Here is a 24,997-nt window from a genome sequence, read left to right as displayed (position 1 = left end):
AAGCCAGTCTGACACAACTATGAGGATAAAATGAACAAATCAACTCCCCATTGTTTTATCAAGATCTCTCTCTCTCTCTCTCTCTCCCTCTCTCTCTCTCTCTCTCTCTCTCTCTCTCTCTCTCTCTCTCCTCTCTCTCTCTTATCTCTCTCTCTCTTTGTCTCTCTGTCTCTCTATTTGTCTCTATCTCTGTCTCTCTGTCTTGCTCTGTTTCTGTCTGTCTGTCTGTCTGTCTCTCTGTGTTATTTCTATCTCTGCATCTGTCTATCTATCTCTTTGTCTGTGTCTGCTTCTATCCCTCTCTCTCCCCTTTTCCTCTCTCCTTGGCTCTTAAAAAATGTATAAATCTCTACTACATTCTCAGACTAAATAGAAAGACAGAATTTTTGAAGTAAGGTAACTGGCTGAGATCCAGCAAATTGCCTCTTTCAAGCTGTTCATGAACCTTTAAACTTAACCCCAAGTCAGAAAAGTTAACTTTAGCAGGTTAGAGTCCGGGCGCTACTTAATGGTTTAAATCCCTGCCCTAAATGCAAAGCTCGTGAAGTTACAATTCCTAAAACAAAATTAAAGAAAGTCCTGTGAAGCACTTATAGCATATTTACCGTATTATTAGGCAGTTTTAGTGAGGGTTAATGTGATTTCACCAGACAGTGTTATTAAACAGCCTTATCATCAAATGATATGAAATCACACATCTCAATGTTTTGCTACTTGAGAAGGATTTATTTATTTGTGCATTTGAAGTGCTTAACAAAAACTTTTCAACTTACTACATCTATTCCTTTATTAAGATAAGGGTGGGATGGATATGACAGCTTTTGATGTAGAGACATCTCAAGTCTCAAAGTACATTATTAATTTTAAAATTGTTGAGATTAAGCTCATTCTCAGAAGTTATCTTATGGAAAGGAATCAGAGAAATTCCACCCATTAGAACTTCTCTTTGTCTACATAAAAACTGATTTGGCATGTTAATAACAAACCATATGTCAATGCTTGCTGTTTTAACGTAGTAGCCAAATTTACTGTCATGGCTGTTATGGCCTGAAATATGATCTCAGAATCTCTCTCTCTCTCTCTCTCTCTCTCTCTCTCTCTCTCTCTCTCTCTCTCTCTGTCTGTCTCTCTCTCTCTCTCATTCTTTCCTTTTCCCTTAAGCAAAGGCAGAAGCATTTTTATATTTCAGTAAAAAAAAATTCAGTAAAATAACCACTTGATTCTTTCAAAAGTTTTCAGGCACTTTTAAGGAGAAAAAAACGAAACTGCTAAATCTGGTCACATTTAGGAAAGGATACCTGCCTTCAATATGCAAATCAGGACTGTGTTTGTTCAGTTTTTGTTGTTGTTTTAGTTACACTTTCTACTAGAGAAGCAATGGGGGTATAAGGGAGATGGTGCGATTATCTGGGCTAGTCCACAGACCTGGCTTAATAACTGTTATAAATTGGTGGCCTTAATAATCTCTTTATCATTTCCATCTCTCTTCACCCTTGTATACATCAGGAAGGAACTGAGGTTAAACAGAAATTGTAATCACTCTGACGACATGAGTGTTATAGCTTTGCAGAGAGCCAAAATGATACAAGAAAATGTCAAATAAAAGCGAAATAAACCTTTCAAAGATAGTTCATTCCTATATTTCAACAAAAATATGAATGATATCTTTGTTTTTGGGTTCAATTTAACAACAACTACAACTGCAACAACAACAACAACAAAAACAAAAAATTACCCAGAGCCTACTTTGGGAAAGGCACATAAGACTTTTTTGGGTAGGAGGCAATTGTATGAAAAATACATAGATTATCTAAATATATGTGGAGGCTATCTAAGATGCATAAGTATAAAGTAAAGTAAACCAAATTGACAAAACCTGTGAGGATATGTGGATATTAAAGTAGTCTGTGTTTTTGTTTGTTTGTTTGTCTGTTTTTGCTGTTAATATGCATTAGAAATCTATTGCCCCCTGAAAATTCGACCAAGTGCATTGTTTTTGGAAAATTTGCCAGTCAGTCCAAGTAACTACTTTTCATGGTGTTGTTTTTCTTGGTTTGAAAGCAAATGAAGAAATCCTAAAATGTAGCACAATGCAAATGCAACTTGTCAGATTTCAGAAACAGAAGGGGATTGGGTCAGGGCTGCTATATTCCTATCCTCTGGCAGACTATGGCATTTTCTGTCTTGCATATTTTTGGAAAGTGAATAGTAATATCTTTGGCCTGGATCCAACTATGAGAACACACATTTAGGAGCTGAATTCTTTAATGCTCTTTAGAAACAAGTTGCAAAAACCCTGAGAAATATACTTAGGCATTTTGGTGACAATTTTAGTGGAATTCATGAATAAATAAAGCATAAGTTTTTGAGCTAACAAAGATATCAAACTTCCAAGCTACAGAAATAACAATGGGTAAAAAATATAAAAGAAACTTATTATTACCAACTACTTATTACTATGATTCTATGTGCATGAGAAATTACCTTTCATCTTATTTCATCCAATGCTTTGCACACAGTGCTGGTCTGTCTTTTGAAAGTTTAGAGTGGAGAATCAACCACTGTTATAGTGACCAGATGCCAAACTGTGGGTGGATCATTGAGATCTTAACTAATGAATGTGTTATCATATGAACCAGTAAATGATCAGTAAATACTCTGATTGTGAAGATGACAAAAATAACTGGCCAGGAACTGATTTTTGTGTTCTGGTAAATTTTTAATGGCTGGTTAAGATTGATTTCTCATTGGTAAAACTGACAGCTCAACAATTGACCTATGAACTTAATAGTGAATTTCAGATAATTCAATTTTAACTAAAACAGATTAAATAAAGTTACAAATATATGGTTGTCTTACTGATGAGATGGTAATAATATACACAATTTTAATGCCACATTAAAGGAAAGAATATGAAAACACAGAAAGAATAGTTGCTACTCAGAGTTTATTTCCCTTTGAATGTCTTTTCAACAAAAATCCAAATGCTACTGTATAAAGTAATGGAAAGAGTTATCATTGGATTGGGTGACAGTGGACATTGATTCTGATTTTGGATTTTCCATAAACTACCTTGTGGACCTGGGATAAATCATATCATCTCTCTGGTCCTTAACTTACTGATACATAAAATGAGGGGTTCAGACTAGACAATCTATAGAAGTCATATCTACTTCTAATATCTGATACTATGATCTTGTTGCTTGTGCATTATGAGTAAATCATGTATAAAAACTATAATAAATGGGAAATAGAGTTGTAGGAAAATATGTATAAAAAAGTCATATAAAAAAGCCCTAAGTTATCTACCAGATCACAAACTCAGTATAAGAACGCAATATTAAATGGCATCCAGTAAAGCTAATGTGGTTGATCTTAAACCGTATCAATATAAAAATACAATTTCCATAGCAAGGAATGTTAGAGTGCTATTGCAATCTACACTAGTCATACCACATTATTTGACTTACATTTAGTTAGGAACTTCTAGTTAAGATGGCAAGGTCAAGGGCCATGTAAACACAAAAATTATGATCAGGCAAATAAAACTCAATGATTTCATGAAATGAAAAAGAAACAGAACAAAATAAAGATTGAGAAAATAGAAGGAAAATGTAAGGTATCTACTATCCTCCTCCTAAATAAATTCCTCTGAAAATATGCCAAAAAGAAGTAATTTAGGAATCATCAGACTTCCTAAAACATAACCATATAAAATTTTGAATAGTATATTTCAAGAAATCAAAAAATAGAACTGCCTAAATATATTAGAATCGGTAGACAAAATAAAAATAGAAGGACTACACAGGTCACCTTCTAAAAGAAACCCCAAAATGAAAATAATCTTTGTTGCCATAACCTAAATCATAGGATCATATGTTTAGAGATGGAAGGGACCCTAGGCACCATTTAGTCTACCCCCCCTCATTTTATAGATTGATAAACCAAGGCCCAAAGAGGTTAATTCAATTGCCAGAGGTTACAGAGCTTGTAAGGGAGCTAGGCGGTACAGTGAATAGAGCCTAGAGTCAAGAATATCTGTGTGATATTCTTCCTAGCTGTGTGATCCTGGTAAATCACTTAACCCTTTATGACTCAGTTTCCTCATCTATAAAATTACTTAGAACAGGAAATGGTTAATTATTCCAGTATCTTTTCTAAGAAAACCCTAAATAAGGTCACAAAGATTGGATGTGACTGAAGTGACTGACTGTATTAATATGATTTAGTGAGGTTCGGATTCGCTCCTATAAATGACACTCTCCAATGCACCAGAAAATAATAGGAAATAGATAATTTATTTAGAAGAAGCAAAGCACAGATAGTTTGAATTTGCATAGAAAGCATAAATAATAAGAACAATCAATAATATAGCACCGATCAAGAGAGTCGGTAATGGAAGAGAATACATCACCAATTCAAGGGAACCTCCAAAGTCAATCAACGGCTGGGAGCCCCGTTGCAGCCAGTACAAACTTGAATTGTGTAAAGATTTTCCCGGGCGAAGCGTCCTTCCCGCGGGTGAGGCTCAGCGGGCTTACAGGACGCAGTGTTTTTATATTGTTCTAAACAAAGAAGGCTTGGGGCCAAGAAGCCCTTTTTGATGCTTGCGCTATTCATGGTTTGTCCAATACACATCTGACCTTAGCCACGCTCCCATCCGCCTGAGGCTTGGTATTTTGTTTTTTACTAACATCACGTCTCACAAGGAGAGGAGCCAACCCTCCATGTCAACGTGACCTAGGAATGGCTAGTTCCTGGAATGCTAGGCCAAGAACACTCAGGAGATATGGAACGGTCATGACCGAGATTTGAACTGAACCTATTTATTTGAGTGATCTTATTAATTTAAAGGGGAATTTCCAATTTCCATTTCACTTGGCCTTAAGATCATGAGAATAATAGGTGAGGGGCAAAGGTGTGACATGAGTGTATATAGTGCGTATTTTGGTATACATATAACAATTGCATATACAAAGACATAAAAAGAACAAAGCAAGTAGTAGTATGGGGGTAGCTAAGGAATTAAAATACATAGTAGCAGTAGGAGATTTAAAAAGAAAATCATACCAATGATGATTAGTATCTGAGATCACTAAATGAGAAGCTTCGACTAGTCTTCCTGCGGCTATAAGAGTCTGTATTCGATGTTCATTTAACGCGCGTTGGTTGGACTCTAATAACTTTTTGATTTCAGTCGACTGATTCAAGATGTTCATAAGGGGATATAGAGATAGAGACACATGAGGTAGAGGCAAAGATTGGGGTACCCAAGCAAAATTTTTAACTAGGTTAGTGTCTGGTGGAAAGTAAAAATCATTTCCTTGCCAGCGTAGGAAAGATACATTGGATAAGCAACCAGAAAATGGACAGTAGTAATATCTACAGATAGAAGGTCAGAGTGATTATTAGAGGCTATACAAACATATTGAGTAGATACTTCATATATCATAGAAAAGTTACTCACTGGGTATAAAGTTAGATCACACAAATTGGATGAATGTGAGAGAAGGCAGGGTTCCATCTGCCGAGTCATCATCCCACAAACAATCCCTCCATTAGTTACAACACAATCAGACAGAGTATGAGTTACATTATACCAATCTATATAGTTTCCATAGATATAAGGTAAAGCAAAGTATTTATGTAAGACAAAAGGTATTACATGAAATTGACACATAACAGTCCAAGTTTTAACTTGGTAGAGTATAATAGTTCCAGCGCACCAAAGTGGAGTGCATCTAGCATTCTCAGGTTTTTGCTTTTTCCATACATCTGACAAGTCAAGTATATCGTTCCATATGTGAGAGTTACCTTCCTGTAGTAATCTTTGGGCATTTTCCTTCTGTATGAGGGTATATAAGTTTTGCAAGGAACATTTAGTCCAATTAAATAAAACACCAATGTTTTTCATAAGGTGTAAATTAACGAGGATGCTATTATTAAAGACTTGTAAAAATTGGCCTTGATATTGTAATGTATTTTGGTGTGGCAGGATCGTTGTGGGTAACCATTGGGCATTCACAGTCAAAGCTTGAGAAACATCTTGTCCAGCACTGCGCAGTCTGCTAGCCAAGGTCTCAAGGTCTATAGAATTAACTATACCCAAACCAGTTCCTGCACCACCAAGTAATGTATCATACCAAGCTCTTTTTTTCCTGACACAACTTTCTAAAGAGGGAAAAGTTACATTATAATGAAACACTATTTTGTGTTGCAAGATAGAGGTGTTAGTACATGAGCGGGGACACGAATTATTCCAGGGGTTTGGAGTCACAGGTACAACCCATACTAATTGGTTTAGATATTCTTCATACAGCCCATTGGAGGTGTTACGACAATAAAAATAATTGTTATTTCTGTGTACTTTCATTGATGTAGAATAGTAAAAGTCCGTGTTAAGTTTACAAGAGTCCAATTATATGAATGTGCTCTTAGGAAAATAGGACTAGGTGGCCACTGTAAGGTACAGGAATATTAGTGCCATTTGCTGCGGTTACAGTTAGGTTAAAACTAGTTAAATTGATTCTCATTAGGGGAAATAAAGGGGCGTCCCAAACTTCTACGTTGAATGGGTATGACCAATTCATGATGTGGGTGTTGTTTTCACCAGCGTAGATGGAATCAGTACGCGGTCCTTGCTGAGGATTCCCCACTGGAATACCTGGAGTTCATGCCATAGTTAGCGTATAGCAGGCAAACACTGTAAAACACTTAATATCGTAAAAACATTTGGGTTAGTGGGACATGATACCATTTATCATCACCAGGGTATACTACTATGGCAGTATTAGTGTTTCCTTGTGCTATGAGCTCAGCTGGCCTTGGTCTATCAGATTGATGCTTCTTTATCCAAACTTTAGTACCATTATCACTCTGTATTTGTAGGGGGGTCCCATAATAAAGAGAAATAATATCTAGGGTTTTACAAGTGTTTTTCTGGGTAGCCCGTTTATAGGGGCAGGCAACTAATACCCCAGAGTAGGTGTCCACACAAGTGCAGGCATATTGACACCCCTGACTAACAGGTAATGGTCCAATATAGTCTATTTGCCAAATTTGAGCAGGTAAAGACCCTCTAGCCAATTCTCCAGTGATTTTCTTCGGCACAGGCCGATGAGCAAATAATTGACATTGTATGCATTTTGTACTATTTGCTTAAATAGATCCAGAGGTATGTTAGTCCCTCTGTCTAATGCCCACCTGTAAGATGCAAGAGCGCCAAGATGTCCTGCGGTGATATGGACCCATTTTCCTAATTGTGTTTCATTTTCCTCTCTGGGGGTGACCTTTAAAGCTTTTCCTTGAAGTTTGGATAATTCATCAGCACGGGCATTATACTCACGTTCCACAGAATCTTGATTCACATGGGCATCTACATGAAATACAGATACATTAGTACATTGACACCATTCCCATATTTGTTCCCATAATTCTTTTCCCCACACATCTTTGTCTCTAATTTTCCATTCGTGTTTCTTCCAAATTGGCATCCAAACTGCTAGGCCATTGGCTACGGCCCAGGAATCAGTATATATATAACATTGGCCACCTTGTTCCTTTTGAATTACTTGATAGACAGCCACTAATTCGGCCCATTGGCTACTCTGGCCTTCACCAGAGCTTTCCAAAATAGTATTGCATGAAGGGTTATAGGCTACAGCTTTCCAACATCGCTTAGATCCTATATATTTAGCCGAGCCATCAGTAAACCAAGCATGCTTCTTCTGCTCGGGGGTTAGAGAATCATATCCATTATTCCAAGAAACAGGTGATTGATCATAAGACTTTGGTGGTATATCAATATCATTTGAATGTTTTGGTAATTCTAATACCTTTTCATGCAAGGTGGAAATACCCGATCTGCCTGTCTTGACTCTATTTTGCAAATACCATTTCCATTTAATAATTGATGATTCTTGGGCATGTCCTATTTTATGTGAGGCGGGGGTCCCCATAATCCAACTCATAATGGGTATGGCTGGCCTCAATACAACTTCATGGTTTAAAGTTAAATGTTCTGTCTCTACCAGGGCCCAATATGCAGCCAATAATTGTTGTTCAAAAGGAGTATAATTTTGGCCAGCAGGTGGCAGTTTCGCGACCAAAATCCTAAAGGAACATTCCTGCCCTGTTGTTTTTGCCATAAACTCCAATCAGCATATCCATGCAAAACTGTAACTTGCAATTCCATCGGCCCTGGCTGTACAGGCCAAAGATCCAGGGCAGTTTGAATAGCTATTTTGGCTTCCTCAAAGGCTTTCGATTCTGTTTCCCCCCATTCAAATGCATACTTTTTCCGGGTAACTTTATACAATGGCTTCAAAATCTGACCTAAATGAGGAATGTGATTCTCCAGAAACCAAACAACCCAACGAACTTTTGAGCTTCTCTTTTGTCCCTAGGAGGTGAAAAATCTAATATTTTTTGCTTGGCCTTGGGGAGGATTTCTCTATGACCCTTATTCCAAATTATTCCTAAAAACTTCACACTTTGAGCTGGACCTTGAATTTTATCAGGATTAATCTCCCATCCCTTCTCCTTCATATGTTCTATTAGTTGAGTTAATCTTTTCTCTACCACCTCTTTATTCTCTGCCTGTATTAAAATATAGAGGTCAAACTCAAAAATTTTAGACAATCCTTGGGGTCTAGCCACACTCCTCCAGCTCCCCCATCACTTAATCTTACAAGCCAGGAGATTGCAGGCTCTCCTGATCGCTGTGAAAACCTACTAAGCAAATCAGTAATTTCTCTTTGGGAGTAATCTTCCGTGATTTCAGTCACCCGGGGTGGGTTAGCTCCCTCCTTTTCGGCTTTTCTCCTATCTATCGGCCGAGCTTCCCCGTCTACAACATCCGGAACATCTTCCTCTATTACTTCCCCCCACCTATCATCATCTTCATCCCAAATATCACCTTCCCAAGTATCAGGGTCCCAATTCATATTTGCTGCGGCGATTACAGCATGCACTTTCCTTTTACTCACCCTTCAAATTTTCTACACACACTCCTCTCTCCTACATGCTTAAACTTCCTTGCCTTTCTTTCTAATGATTTAAAATCCCCTTAAAACCTGTACATATCTCATTCCTTTCTAATTCTGACCTAACACTTCAACAATCCTTCCCAACTTGCCCTCTACCAACCATATAACCTAAGTAATAAAGTATTCTTCTCTCTTTCCCTCTCCCATCCACGCACTGCTTTGAAGCTGCTGTTACCTGGGGAGGGAGAGGGGGAGAATGAAGGCAACTTTTCAGAGTCCTGCTGCAGCCTTTGGCTGTCTGGCTGCAAACAACCCAAAAGGGAGGGAAATGATGTACTGGTCGTATCCCCCCATTATCCCTGCTGGCAACCGGCCCATCCGTCGCACCCCAAACGAGAACCCCCAACACCCCCAATCCTCACTAGGTCCTGTACACTGTGACCAGGTTTTTGCGAGCGAGGAAAACGGAGGGTCCTCCCAACCGGGGACCTCTACCGGAGCCCGGGGCTCTTAAAGAAAGGCATTTATACAGCGAATCCTGTTCGTGACGCCAATTTTGTATTAATAGGATTTAGTGAGGTTCGGATTCGCTCCTATAAATGACACTCTCCAATGCACCAGAAAATAATAGGAAATAGATAATTTATTTAGAAGAAGCAAAGCACAGATAGTTTGAATTTGCATAGAAAGCATAAATAATAAGAACAATCAATAATATAGCACCGATCAAGAGAGTCGGTAATGGAAGAGATACATCACCAATTCAAGGGAACCTCCAAAGTCAATCAACGGCTGGGAGCCCCGTTGCAGCCAGTACAAACTTGAATTGTGTAAAGATTTTCCCGGGCGAAGCGTCCTTCCCGCGGGTGAGGCTCAGCGGGCTTACAGGACGCAGTGTTTTTATATTGTTCTAAACAAAGAAGGCTTGGGGCCAAGAAGCCCTTTTTGATGCTTGCGCTATTCATGGTTTGTCCAATACACATCTGACCTTAGCCACGGTCCCATCCGCCTGAGGCTTGGTATTTTGTTTTTTACTAACATCACGTCTCACAAGGAGAGGAGCCAACCCTCCATGTCAACGTGACCTAGGAATGGCTAGTTCCTGGAATGCTAGGCCAAGAACACTCAGGAGATATGGAACGGTCATGACCGAGATTTGAACTGAACCTATTTATTTGAGTGATCTTATTAATTTAAAGGGGAATTTCCAATTTCCATTTCACTGACCAACAAAAGCAGAGTTTGTAAGTGAGAGGCAGAGCTTCTTAATTTCATTTTTAGTTATTTAAGTGGCATGCCATACTACTTCTAAAACACAGCCTCCATCTTCAAGGTAGAATTAAATCCACAACCTAATGTAAAAGAAAAAGAGACTTCAGGAAGCTAGAATGAGTTTAAATATCAAGGGATAACCAAATCATTAGTCAGAATCGAGACTTGGCAGCAACTATTATAAGGAATAGACTTATACTGCAAGAGGGAGTGTAGTGGTACAGAAAAAAAAAGTAAAATAGATCTTTAATAGTATAGAGGCATTTAAGAATTACAGATGCAAAGACCAAGCCTGAGCAGAAACTTTGATATGCAAGCACAAAAATTAAGAGAAAAGCAAATACATTTAAGCAACTGAAAGGGATTAAACAATGATGAAATGTTTACATTCAAAGAGGGATAAAGAGAAAAGTGTGTATTCAGAATATTAATATGTTCGAGGGTTATAGGGGGGTTTATGACAAACAGTGGGCCTTAAGGTCATTGTATAGTTTTGGTTAGAGTTCCTCTTCAGAAGGGAATGAAAGAGAGAGAGACAAAGACATAAATCAAAGATAAAAGGAGGAAGAAAGTGGTGGAAATTACTGTTTCTTACAATTTAGGTTCAAGATAAAAAGATTTACAAATATAGATAAAAAGGTAAAGTAACAGGCATATCATGGACACCATTATTGTCTAAAATAGACAAATGCATACACAAAAATTGGATATAGAAATATATAAAACTCAACAAAGAAAGAGAGGAGATAGTGATTTCAGAAGAAGTTTAGAACCAGGTGGGAATGAGTGAAAATCAAAAACAAACAAACAAAAACCAAACCAAAACAAAAAAACCTAAAACAAAACCCTCAATTTTAATAATAGATATTTATATAGTGCTAGCTATGTACCAGGTATTATTTTAAGTGTTTTACATTAGTTATCTCTTTTGATCCTCACAACAACCCTGTGAGGTAGGTATTATTATTGTCCCCATTTTAAAGATGAGGAAACAAGTGACTTGCTCTGAGTCACACAGCTAGTAAGTGTCTGGGGCCAAATCTGAACTCAGGTTTTCCTGAATTTAGGAGCAGTGCTTTATCATTATGACACGAAGTTGCTTTGATCATACATTTAGATCACACGCAACAAAAAAAAAAAAACCATAGCAACCAGGCATCAGAGAGAGGGAGAAGCAAGAAAAATGGGGGAATGTGAGAGGAAGCAGTTTGCTCCAGTTTGCAAATTATTAGTATTAAGCATATTCATTCTCTTTCACTGCCATTTTCGCTATAAATACGGGAATGGGGAGAAAGAGAAAAAGAAACTCTAAAAGTATGTGATGAAGGAAATACATATTTATCAGTCATAACCATGAGTATGAATGGGATGAACTTACACATAAAAAAAAAGAGTAGCAGAATGGTTTAGAAAGTGGAATCTAACATTATATTTTGTATCAAAAGCATACTTCCATCAGTGAGAAAGTGGAACAGAATTTATAATGGTTCAAGTAAATTCTAAATAGTAGGAGGTTATTGGTCATGATCTCTGACAAAGCAATAGTAATGTATATGTATATATGTATATGTATGTATAGGTATATGTATGTATATGTATGTATATAATGTATATGTATATGCATAACATATAGATGCATACTATGCAACATATATAGAAAATAAATATTTCTTCTTTAAGCACAATGTGAGGAAACTGCATTATCCTCAAAAATACTAAAGTTTATAATATAATTTAAACAGTTACAATAGTTTAAATGAACAGAAGAACATTTAAGCATTTAAAGGAAAAGTTATTAAAATTACAAAGAGAAATAGGAAACAAAACTATAATAGTTTGGGACCAAGTTTCATCTTGTTTCAGAAGTAGATAAATTTAACAAAAAGATAAACAGAAAAAAATTAAGTCCTGGAATAAATTTTAGAAAATTTAAATATGATAGAGCTTTGGGTATTAATGAATGACAATAGAAAGAAGTAAATATATCTTAGTTGCGTATGGTACCATTAGAAAAAAAATTGATCAACAAAATAATGGCATTAAACGCTTCTTAAATGTGGCAAAGAGGAAATACTGAATACAGATTTTACTGGTCACAACACAATGAGTATTATAATTAATAAAGTAACTTCAAAGAAAATATGTAATCTTCAGTGGAGTCTAAAAATTTAATCTCAAAGAACTGTTGCTTTGAAGGAAAAAGTCATAAAAAAGTTAACTTCCTCAAATAAAATGAAAAAAAAGCATACATATACTTTGGGGACCCTGTCAATGTAGTCCTTAAAAATAAACTTATATCTTGAAGCACTTTTATCAATAGAAGAGAGGGAAAAAAAATATCAATATATTAGACATACAATTAAAACAAACAGAAAAAAAACTACAAAAGAAACAAATCATAAAACCTGTACTAAAATCCAGAATGGAAAACCTGAGAATTCTATTCTGAGAATTTAGAAAAAAGAATTTACAAAACTGAAAGAACAAATTTGCAATCAAAATAAAACTAAGAACTTCAAAATGATGAAATTGATAAACATGAGCTAATATTATTTTCTTTTAAAAAGTGAAAAATTTGTCAATATAGTAAAAATAAAAATGGTGTAATCATAAGAAAGTAAGAGGAAATAAGGGAAATTATTAGAAAATGTTTATCATATTAAATGCCAACAAAATGAATACTTTTAAGAAATGGAAGAATATTTAACAAACATAAAGTACTCATTACAGAACGAGAAATTAAAAAAAAATAATTAACCAATATCAAGAATAAGAACTTCAAAATGTGGTAAATCTCCCAAAGAAAACAAAACAAACTAAAAACCAGGATCAGATGGCTTTACAATTTATTATGTATTAATTTTATAGAAAAATTGATTTTAGTATCATGAAAACTGTTTTCAAAACTACAAAAATGTTCTTCTGTAACACAAGTATGGCCTTGACACTTAAAGTAAGGGAAGAAAAAACAGAGATATAAAATTACAGCTAAGTATTCCCAATAAAAGGCACAAAACAATTAAGTAAAATAACAGGAAAGGGGCTTCAGTAATATATTAAAAGTATTATACACTATGACCACTTCAAATTTTTACCAGGAATTCCAATTGGTTCCATATTGGGAAAAATTCATATAATGAACCATATGAACACATTTAATAAAAGTAATATGATTACATGAATAGATACACAGCTTTTGATGAAATATTAACTCAGTTCTATTAAAAATAGAATAAATAAATATTTCCTTAATATGCTAAATGGTATCTATCCAAATCCAAATGCCAACATGATCAGTGGTGTCACTATTATTTGTCGAAGTTCTAGATTGGTTAGCTATAACAATTGACAGAAAAGTCAATAGTTGCAAAAAAAATCATTTTAAATGATTAATATGTGCTAAGTTCTGGGGATACAAAAAAAGATAAAAACAAAGTCTTTGCCCTCAAAGAGTCCATATTGTAAAGACAACATACAAACAACTATTAACATGGAATGCACACACATACATATATACATATGTAATGTTCATAGTTAGAATACATATGTGAGTAATCTATGTTCATAGTCAATATATGTGTGTGTATATATATATATATATAGATATAAATATAGATATAGATATTTGTGTGTATATATAAATGTGTGTATACATGTATACACATACATATGTGTATATATGGAAATACAGCTATCTATATTTATCTCTCTATAAATCTTTTTATGGAGGGAGGAGGGAGGGAGAGAGAGAGAGAGAGAGAGAGAGAGAGAGAGAGAGAGAGAGAGAGAGAGAGAGAGAGAGATTCTTAGAGGGAAGGCATTAATTGTGGAGAGTGAATGGAGCCAAGAAAGGCCTGTAGGAGAATATGGGATTCCATATGAATTTTGAAGGAAATGAAAATAGAGTATTTAGGAGACAAAAAGCAAAGGAGGAGAACATTCCAAACATGAAGGAAAGCCGGTGAAAAGTCTTGTAATTATAAGATAGAATGTCATGTATGTGAGAAACACCAATAAAGTCAGTGTTACTTTATTAAAGACTATGTGGAAAGGAGTAAAGTGTAAAAAGGGCAGTTGTGAAGACCTTTAAAAGCAAAAAAAGAATATTTTATTTTTGAATGTGAAGGGTGCTAGAGAAATTTTTAACTAGAGGAGTGATGTGGTTAGATTTGCACTTGAGGAAAATCATTTTCACAGCTGAGTAGAGGATGGATTGTAGTGAAGAGAAATTCGACATGTGGAAACCGATCAGAGTTATTCTAATGCAGACATACAGAGATGATGACTTGAACCAGGGTGATAGTTTTGTGAGAGAAGAGAAGGTGACATTTGAAAGATGTAGTGCATGTTAAAATGACAGGAGTTGTCAAAAGTTTGGATATATGAGGTACAAATGAGGATTCAAGAATGATTCCAAGATTGTGAGTCTGGGTACCTGAAAGGGTGGTGGTGCCCTTAATAATAGTGGGGAAGGAGGAGGCAGGGACAAGATGGTGGGGTGAGAAGAAGCAATAGATCCTAGTTCCCTACTACTGCTTTACTGTGATCTAGAAAATGTAACAATCAAATTCTCATTGGGAAAACCAAGTAAAAGGTACAATGAGCCAATTTTCCAACCTAAGCTTACTTAGGGAGATGAGTAGAAAAGTCTATGGACACAAGAGACAAGGTCTGCTTTGGAGTGTGAGGTGCACAGAGCATTCCAGGAACTGAAAGGGGCTAAGACAGTGCACCAGAGCAGGAACATTGAGGTAGTGATCCATAAACCAGTGCTGGGTGTAGGAATGAGCACCATATGGCATCAATTTTGTCTACTATCCAGTTATCAGGTCACATAGCCAGGGAAGAGAGGAGTGGTCACAGGAAGGGGCTTTAGTTGCATACTGAGCAAGTTATGATACCAGGAGCAGAGAGTGACTTAGTTCTGGCCTTTAGTCAGCATGTAAGCCTGAAGTCAATATCTAGGCCTGAAGTACCAGATCAAAGTGGAGCCAGCAGGTCTCCCAGGGGTCTAATAGTGAATAAGTCCAGAATCAGTTTACTCAAACTCCCAATCAAGGACATAACCAAATCTGAAACAGGAACCTAAGAGATCTTAGACTACAAGAGCAGTGACAAACCTTGCCCTGGATTATACAACTTTAGGAGCACTGAAAGCTTGTAGGCCTCCAGTCTGAGCTGTGAAAGTAGCAGAAGCTCTTTCATCTGTTTTCCAGTTTAGTTTTTTCTTTTCTTTCTTTCTTTCTTTCTTTCTTTCTTTCTTTCTTTCTTTCTTTCTTTCTTTCTTTCTTTCTTTCTTTCTTTCTTTCTTCTTTCTTTCATTCGTTCTTTCTTTCATTCTTTTTATTTTTGCTGTGAGATACTTTACATATTCTTCAATTTTTTCAACCTTCTGATTTTGTTTTAACATTCCTTGTTGCCTCATAGTCATTGACTTCTATTTGGTTCATTGAAATTTGCTTGGGCAAGGTTTTACACCTTTTGTACTAAACTGTTAATTCTTTTTCCAATTTTTTTTCTTCCAAAGCACTCATTATTTTCCTTTTTTTCCCCTCTCAAGTACTCTCATTACATTTAGGTCTTTTTTTAAAAGAAAAACAACTTATTTTAAATCTTCCAAGAATTTGAGATGAATTTTTGCTCAAACTGTGTTCTTCTTCTTGAGGAATTGCTTTTAGGTGCTTTACAGTCATTCTCTTCTTCTGAATTTATGTCTTGAATATACCTGCCACCATAGTAGCACATTATGATGTTATTCTACTTTTGTTTGGCTATTATTCCAGTGTACTTTGTGACCTTAGACTTGATATTAGGGCTGAGTTCTGCCCCATTTTTGGAGAGAATGTATGGCCTTATTGCTGTTTTCTTGGGGGTATTAAATTTTGTTATTCCAGGATCTCAGAAGTAGGCTGGGGACTTGCAAGTTTTCAGTGCTCGCAAAGGAGTCTGACCCGGGGTAAAGACTTACCACTTCCCTTTTAGTCTGAGGTCTATAAATTTCTGATCTGGTCTTGGGTCTGAGCAAGAGTAGACTGATGCTGGATTCTGCCCCTTTAAGCTAGGTGGAAAGCCCTACTGGTTCAGAGTAGTAGAAATGTAGACTCCTCTTTGGTCTGGGTTTCCTGCCATATCTGCAGGCTGGGCTGGATTCTGAAAGTGAGATCTTACTCTGAGATTGGGGCATGAGCCACACCATTGCTGCTGGTGGCTTCTGAATTTCTTCCTCCCTCAGTACACCATCTCAGTCTCCCTAATTGGAACATTACCCTGCTATGAAAGTGAGGTCTTATTCTGTCCTCAGTCTGCAATCCAGGATTAGGTAGTAGATGACAAAGTTGACACCTATTCCTGTTGCAGTGCCCAGGTGTAGGTCTAGGGTTGCCTCAGCATGGGTCTTGGACATGTTTTTGTGCTAGTGCACAGTCTTTCTTTGGGTACTGGAGTCCTCCTCAAGTAATGTAGTTCTGCCCTGGCCTTAGCCCCAGAATCTATAGCTTTCTTTATATATCTCTCTATGCTAACTTGGGCCTGAAGAAAGGCTCACTGTGACTTTTTTTCTGAATTACTTCATCAGGATTTGGTCTGGTGCATTTTATAGGTCTGTTTGGGAAAGTTGTATAGATGGGAGCTCAGCCACATTTCTTCTGTATACTCTGCCATCTTCCAAAAATTAAAAATTAATCGTCAACCAAATAACTTAATTCTAAAGATAAATGGGTCAAAACCAATTCATAAAAACAATAAATACTTTGACAAGGAGAATGATGACAATGATACAACATACCAAAATTTGTGAAATTAAGCCAAAACAATACTTAGGGGATAATTAATATCTCTAATTGCTTTATCAAGAGAGAGAGAGAGAGAGAGAGAGAGAGAGAGAGAGAGAGAGAGAGTGAAATAACAAATTAATGCATTGGGCATGCAATTAAAAAAAAGACTAGAAAACCAACAAATTAAAGACCCACAGTTAAATACCAAAGTAGAAATCCTGAACATAAAATGAGAGAATAACAAAATTGAAACACTATCTAGAGGGGAAAAAAAAGCATGATGAAATAATGGGAGAGATTAGTCATAATTGGGTCTTGCCAATATAACAAAAATGACAATATTATCTAAATTAATTTGCTAATTGAATGGCATCACTGTTACTTTAAAATGCTATAAAAATTAGTAAAATACATGTGGAGGTACCAAAGATCAAGAAATTCAAGAGAAATGTTTTAAAAGTGGGAAGAAAAAGTGTGTGGTATTCTCAATTCCAGATTTGAAAATACACTACAAATTAGAGGTTATCAAAGCTAACTGGTACTTTGATTAAAAAATAAAACAGTTGATCAATGAAATAGATTAAGCATGCAAGTTGTTGAACTAGATAAACATAGTAGTGTAGTTTGATAAACCCAAAGACCCCAGCTATTTGGGTATAGGCTTATCTGATGAAAATTCCTCAGAAAACTGGAAAGCAATTTAGCAGAAATTAGGTTTATACCAACATATCATACCACATACCCAACATGCTCCAAGTTCATTTGTGACCTAGATATAAAAATCCTTAAATAAATAAATTAAATGAGTAAGGAAGCAATGCCCTTTTGAACTATGAATAGGGGAAGATAATTTAATCAAATCATGGTTAGAGAATACTAAATTACATAAAATAGATAGAATGTTTGATTTTTAAAATTGGTATTATCGCCTTCATTTACAGAAACAAATGTTTAATTGCAGCAAATAAAGAAAAAAAAAACCTTTAACATTTTTTCCCCAACGTCACCACTGTATATGTATGTAAGTGTGAACACCAATTTTAAAAATTAACCACAAACAAATGCAATTTCATAAACTAAACTAGTATTTATTTGATAAATTGTTAGTGATTTTCTTTTGTATTTCAGGACAAATATTTTTTTCTTTTGTTTATGGATAAGCAGCTAAATTTAGACAGAAGAGGTAAAAATACTGATGACAACGTGGCAGAGTCTTCACTACCAGGTTGTAGTACACCCAAATTGACAAGAAGAAGAAAATACATCAGATGATTTTTGCAATATGGATTTAGTTCTAATAAAAATGATGGTGAAGAAAAACCTCTTTGTTTAATTTATAATAAAGTTTTGGCTGCAGAGAGCATGAAACCAGCCAAACTAAAATGACACCTGAATACCAAGCATGCAGCATACTGCAATAAACCAAAGACATATTTTGAATGACTTTTAAAATCTTCAAATAAAGAAAGACAATGTTTTGAGAAATATGTTACTGTCAATGGAAAGTATTTAATTGAACATTACAAAATTTCTTATTTAATTATATTAAATAATTAAATACTTTAATTAATTTAAATTATTTTAAGCTTATTTTAAACATACTTTTATCTTTGATATTTTAAATGAATTTAATTTAATAAAAACTAAAAGGCCCTATGCAATAAGAGAAGATCTTGTGTTACTTGCTGCGATTAAAATGTTGGAAACAGTTCATGGGGAAAATATAGGGATGAAATTCGTAAAATTACTTGATTGAATGATACTGTTTCTAAAAGAATTTCTGAAATGTTTGCAATTCAGTTAGATGAAACAACTGATATCTCTAACATGGCATAGTTATTACTTCATGTAGCATGTTTATAAAGGAAGCATATATAAGGAATTATTGTTTTGTTGTCCTTTGAAAGTCAATGAATTTTTCACAAATCATGGTTTAAAGTGGAAAAATTGTGTTGGAATCTGTACAAATAGGGCTGGAGCTATGATGGGCAAGAATATTTGATTTGTAGCAAAAGTTAAAGTTAGTTGCGATGAACATATCACTTTTACTCACTGTGTGTTGCATCAGGGAGCATTCATAGCCAAAATAAATGTCACCAGAGTTAGATATTGTGCTTTGCAATACTATCAAAATCATTAACTTCATTAAAAGATGTATCCTCAACAGTCATTTATTTTCAAACCTTTGGAAAGATATGGACCCTGATTACAAAAGCTACCACAAGTAGAGGTAAGGAGGCTCTCAAGAGAGCTAATTTAAAAGTTGAAATTGAAAGATAGTCCCAGAGCCAAGATGGTAAAGTAGGCAGCAAGCTCCTGTAATTCTCCTTTATTGACATCTAAAAAAATAGAAAATAGTGCCCCAGGAAAGATTCTGAAAAAGTAGAACAAGAAGAAAGATGGAGTGAAGCAGTTTTTTAGTCTGAGAGACCAGGAAGATCAGCAAAAAAGGTCAGTATCACTTGGGTAAAAGTGGAGCACGTTCCAGGACAGGAAGTGTCCCACCAAGCCAGCAACAAGCTCCACATCAGCAAACTAGTGGGAAATCCTGAGTCCCAGGATGGTGGAGCAGACAAATGACAACACCAGGACCCCCCATGTACTTTAGTATAAGCCAGGATACTCAGCAGATTCCAGCTCAGAGAGCTACCACATGTGCTAGGGCAGCCCTGGGATGAGTAGATGTCCTCCATCATGGGACTACCACACCGCCACTGGCAGGCAGGTATTTTCCAATGGCTAGACCTCCCTGTGCTTCAGTGTAACCTCAGGGAAATGCAGAAAAACCCCACCTAACCTCAGCACACACCAGATGCCACCACTAGGACTCCAGCTCAGCATCATGTAAGCCTCCAGCTGCCAGCACCTGAGGCCCTAACACAGAAAGTCAGTGACCAAGCCCCTGGCCTCCAGCACTAGAAGCTTAGGGCAGTGCCCCCTGTGACCCAGAAGCAGAGGTCAACTTTAAAAACCAGGAAATAGACAAACAAGATGAGCAAGAAGCAAAAATGAACATTGACCATTGAGAATTACCATGGTGATAGGGAAGATCAAAACATGAACTCAGAAGAGGACAACATTGTCAATATACTACATCTGAAACCTCAAAAGAGAATATGAATTGGTTTCAAACCAAAAAAACCTTCTTGGAAGAGCTCAGGAAAGCTTTTAAAAGTCAAATAAGAGAGGTAGAAGAAAAATTGAGAAAAAGACTGAGAGGTATGCAAGAGAGAGTTAATAGCTTGGAATAGGAAAGGAAAAATTACTGAAGATAACACTTCCTTAAAAAATACAATTAACCAAATAGAAAAGGAGGTACAAAAATTCACTCAGGAGAACTCCTTAAAAAGTAGAATTGGCCAAATGGAAAAAGAGGTACAAAAGCTACCTGAAGTAAACAATTCCTTAAAAATTAGAGTCGGGCAAGTGGTAGCTGATGACTCTATGAGACATCAAGAATCAGTGAAACAAAATCAAAAGAATTTAAAAAAAAGAATAAAATGTAAAATATTACCTTATTGAAAAAACAACTGACCTAAAAAGAGATCCAGGAGAGGTAATTTAAGAATTACTGGTTTACTTGAAAACCATGATAAAAAAAAAAAGCCTGGGCAGCAAATTTCAAGAAATTATCAAGGAAAACTGCCCTGCGGTCCTAGAACCAGAGGGTAAAATAGCTTGAAATATATTCTGGAAGACAAAGGAGCTTGGATTACAACCAAGAATCAACCACCCAAGCAAAATTTAACTTGATCTTTCAGGCAAAGAGAGGACATTCAGTTAAATATGGGACTTCCAAATATCCTTGATGAAAAAAAAAACAGGGGTGGACAGAAAATCCAATCTTCAAATACAAGACCCAAGAGAAGCATAAATAGGTAAACAGAAAAGGAAAAACAAATCTTCAATACAGTAAACTGCTTATATCCCTATACGGGAAGATGATATTTGTAACTCTTGAGAAGTATATCTTCATTATGACATTTAGAAGGGGTATATATAGACACAGAGTGTGGGTATGTTAACTTTGATGTGATGATAAAAAAAAGTATTGTACTGGGAGAAGAGGAAAGGAGGAGGCAGAAAAGGGTAAATTATAACACATCAAGAGGCACAAAGACCTATTACAGTAGAGGGAAAAAAAGGAGGGAGGTAAACATTGTTCAAACCTTATTCTCATTGGATTTGACTCAAAGAGGGAACAACATACATACTCAATTGCATATAGAAATCTATAGGAAATAGGAGACGAAAGGAGAAAGAAAATGAAGGAGTTGGATAGAAGGGAGGACAGAAGGAAAGGAAAAAAACAAATAGAGGAAAGAGGAAAGAAAAGGCAGGAGGGCTGACTGAGAGACGCAATGGTCAGAAGCAAAACACTAGTGAGTGGGGAAAGGGGGAAAGGAGGGAGAAAAACATGAACAGGGGGAATAGAATGGAGAGAGATATAATTAGCAGTCATAACTGTGAATATGAATGGCATGAACTCTCCCATAAAACAGAATTGGGTAGCAGAGTGGATTAAAAACCATAATCCTACAATATGTTGTTTACAAGAAACATTTTGAAGCAGAAAGATACAGAAAGAGTAAAGTTAAAGGCTGGAGCAGAATATATGATGCTCCAGCTGAAATTAAAAAATAAAAAGCAATCCTAATCTCAGACCAAGCAAATACAGAAACAGATCTAATTAAAAGAGATAAGGAAGGAAACTACATCCTGCTAAAAGGTACCATAGACAATGGAGTAATATCAATACTAAACACATATGTACCAAGTGGTATAGCATTCAAATTCTTAGAGAAGTTAAGTGAGGTACAGGAAGAAAAAGACAGCAAAAACTATACTAGTAGGGGAGCTCAACCACCACTTCTCAGAACTAGATAAATATGACCACAAAATTAACAAGAAAGAAGTTAAGGAGGTGAATAGAATTTTAGAAAATTAGATATGGTAGACCTCTGAAGAAAACTGACTGGGGATAAAAAGGAATATATCTTTTTCTCAGCAGTACATGATACCTATACAAAAATTGGGAGTCTGTCTGCCAAGACAAAACCAGGAACTATATAAACAAAATTACAAAACACTCTTCACACAAATAGAACGGTGTATAAGTGGAATAAGTTAGATATACAAGACATATTAGTCAATGACTACAGTAACCTATCTGTATACTAAGATAAGGTCAAAATGGGTACACAATTTAGATATAAAGGGTGAAACTATAAGCAAGTTATGAAAACAAAGAATAGTTTGCCTGTCAGATCCATGAAGAAGGGAAGAAGTTATGTTAAAATAAGATATAGAGAACGCTATCAAATTCAAATATATAGATAACTAAATCAAATTTATAAGATTATAAGTAATTTCCCAATTAATAAATGGGTCAAAGGATATGAACAGGTAATTTTCATAAGATGAAATTCAATAGCCTATGAAAAAATGTTCTAAATCACTATTGATTAGAGAAATGCAAATCAATACAACTCTGAGGTACCACATCACACCTATCAGATTAGCTAACATGATAAAACAAGAAAATGATTAATGTTGGAGAAGATGTGGGAAAAGAGGAACACTAATGCATTGTCGGTGGAATTGTGAACTGATCCAACCATTCTGGAGAGGAATTTAGAACTATGCCCAAAGGGAATTAAAACTATTCATACCCTTTGATCTAGTAATGCCCCTTCTAGGTCTGTCTCCCACAGAGATCATAAAAAAAGGAAAAAGGACCCACATGTACAAAAACATTTACAGCGCCTCTTTTTGTGGTGGCAAAGAATTGGAAATTGATGGGATGTCTATCAATTGGAGAAATAGTTGAACAAGTTCTGGTATATGAATGTAATGAAATACTATTGTGCTATCAGAAATGATGACCAGGCAGATTAAAAATAAAAACAAACCTGGAAAAACTTGAATGAACTGATGCTGAGTGAAGTGAGAAGAACCAGGAGAACATTGCACACAGTAACAACAACATTGGGCAATGACCAACTTTATTAGACTTAGCTCTTCTTGGCAACACAATAATCTGAGACAATTTGAAAACACTCATGATAGAAAATACCATCCATATCCAGAGAAAGAACCATGAAATCTAAATGCTATTTTCTCTGTTATTTATTCTTTCTTCTCATGTTTTTTTCCCCTTTTGATTCTTTTTTCATAAAATGACTAATGTGGGAATATGTTTCATATGATTGTACATGTATAGTCCATATCATATTTCATGCTGTCTTGGAGAGGGGGAAGTTTAGGGAGGATGGAAAATTTAGAATTCAAAATCTTAAAACAGGGAATGTTGAAAACTAATAATAAATAGATACATTTAAACAAAAAAATTAAAAGATGAAGTTATATTTTTGACTGAGCAGAAATCTGATGTCATTTTTTCATATTGACTTATGGTTTTCAAAACTGTCATTTGTTAATATTTTCAAACAACTCAATGATTTAAACATGTTGCTTCAAGGAAAAAAATGTGACATATTTATGTTAAAAAATAAAATTGAAAGTTTTACTAAAACCATTAACATGTAGAAGAATAGGGTTGAAAATGGTTCTTTGGAAAAGTTTACAGCTACAGATGATTTTAAAACTGAAAATAACCTTCCTAAAGATTTAATTGTAAGAGTTATAATTGATCATCTGAAGTGCTTGGATATACAGTTTCAGAAATTTACCTTCAAATTTTGATTTTAAAAAACTAAGTTGGGTTTGTAAACCATACTCAATTGAAATTAAAAAAAATCAGTTATCTGCCATTAAAAGTTCAAGAAGAATTTACTAAGTTAACAAGTGACACATATTTAAAACCTGAGTTTCCTAAAAAAAAAAATCATTAATTGAATTTTGTTTTTGGATTAGGACAGAATTTCAAACAATTTCTGAAGTGGCCCTAAATATGCTTCTACCATTTTGTACTATGTTTTTATGGAAAACATTGATCTCAACATTGATGATTATAAAATCAAAATATTGATCAACTCTGAAAAATGTTGGAGATGTTCTACATCCTGCAGTATCAAATATTCCACCAGGATTTAATTCTTTATGTAAAAATAAATAAGCACATCCATCTCATTTATATGCAAATTTGCTTTCATCTTTAATAAATGGTAAACTTATGCATATACCCAAGAATTATTTTAAAATAAATTTCTTTATGATCTATTTTTAGTAAATGTTTGATTTGTATACCAATTTTATATGCTTACATGCACAAGGTTGCATAAAAAATTCTTCTTGGACGAAAAGATGTTGTGAGTGGAAAATGTTTAAGAAGCCCTGATCTAGAGCAGCATGGAAGGGCAATGAACTTGTTGTCAGGATAACATGAGCTGAGGTCCCACCTTAGATTCTTATGATCTGAATTAATTTTGGCAAGTCACTTTACCTTCCAAGTCTGTGTTTTCTCACCTGTGAAAATGGGAGTTAAATTAGATTATTTCTAAGCTCTAAATCTATGGTCATATGATCCTATATTGAGCTAAGGCATGGCCTTGAATTGGTAAATAACTTCTGGAAGCCTAGCAATACATTTGTTTTTGTATTATTTCCTCCTGGCAAGATTTGCTCCAACTTGGAGCTGACTGTAGCCTTTTTCTCTGACCTCTCCTGTATAATTCCAGATACTTACTAGAATTAAGAAATCAAAAAGGCCGCCTATTCAGGTATGTCCATTTTACTTTAGAACAGGCATTGATTAATATTTCTTTACATGAATAATTGTGTGTCTTCCTTGGTTAGGGTTATGATTGAGTATTCTATTTTTATAAGAAAATTATTTTTGAAAAATTAATATATTCATTGATCAACCATTATCTGATTTAATTGTTCAAATGAATTCTAGTTCAACTAATACCAAGTTTGTATATTTGTTCCTGAACAAATAATTTTCTTATAGACCATTTCCTGATTGTTCCTAATGATTTTCCTTTCTCTCAGAAAAAAAGT

The 24,997-nt window shown here is 35.3% G+C and overlaps 1 protein-coding gene across 1 annotated transcript; it reads right to left on the bottom strand.

The window, feature by feature from the left end:
- Positions 1-6,592: 6,592 nt before the first annotated feature.
- Positions 6,593-9,731, bottom strand: LOC144456994 (uncharacterized). Its single transcript, XM_078153544.1, has 2 exons — positions 7,204-9,731; positions 6,593-6,713 (listed from the first exon to the last, which is right to left on the bottom strand). Exons 1-2 carry the CDS (start codon positions 8,145-8,147, stop codon positions 6,683-6,685), a joined length of 975 nt encoding a protein of 324 aa, XP_078009670.1. The 5' UTR covers positions 8,148-9,731; the 3' UTR covers positions 6,593-6,682.
- Between the last annotated feature and the right edge of the window lie 15,266 nt (positions 9,732-24,997).

The sequence above is a fragment of the Phascolarctos cinereus genome, unplaced genomic scaffold, assembly GCF_003287225.1.
Source record: "Phascolarctos cinereus isolate Bilbo 61053 unplaced genomic scaffold, phaCin_HiC Scaffold_4;HRSCAF=312, whole genome shotgun sequence".
Taxonomy (NCBI): Eukaryota; Metazoa; Chordata; class Mammalia; order Diprotodontia; family Phascolarctidae; genus Phascolarctos; species Phascolarctos cinereus.
The sequence above is the reverse complement of the archived record's forward strand: the minus strand, read 5'-3'. Positions and strand labels throughout refer to the sequence as shown.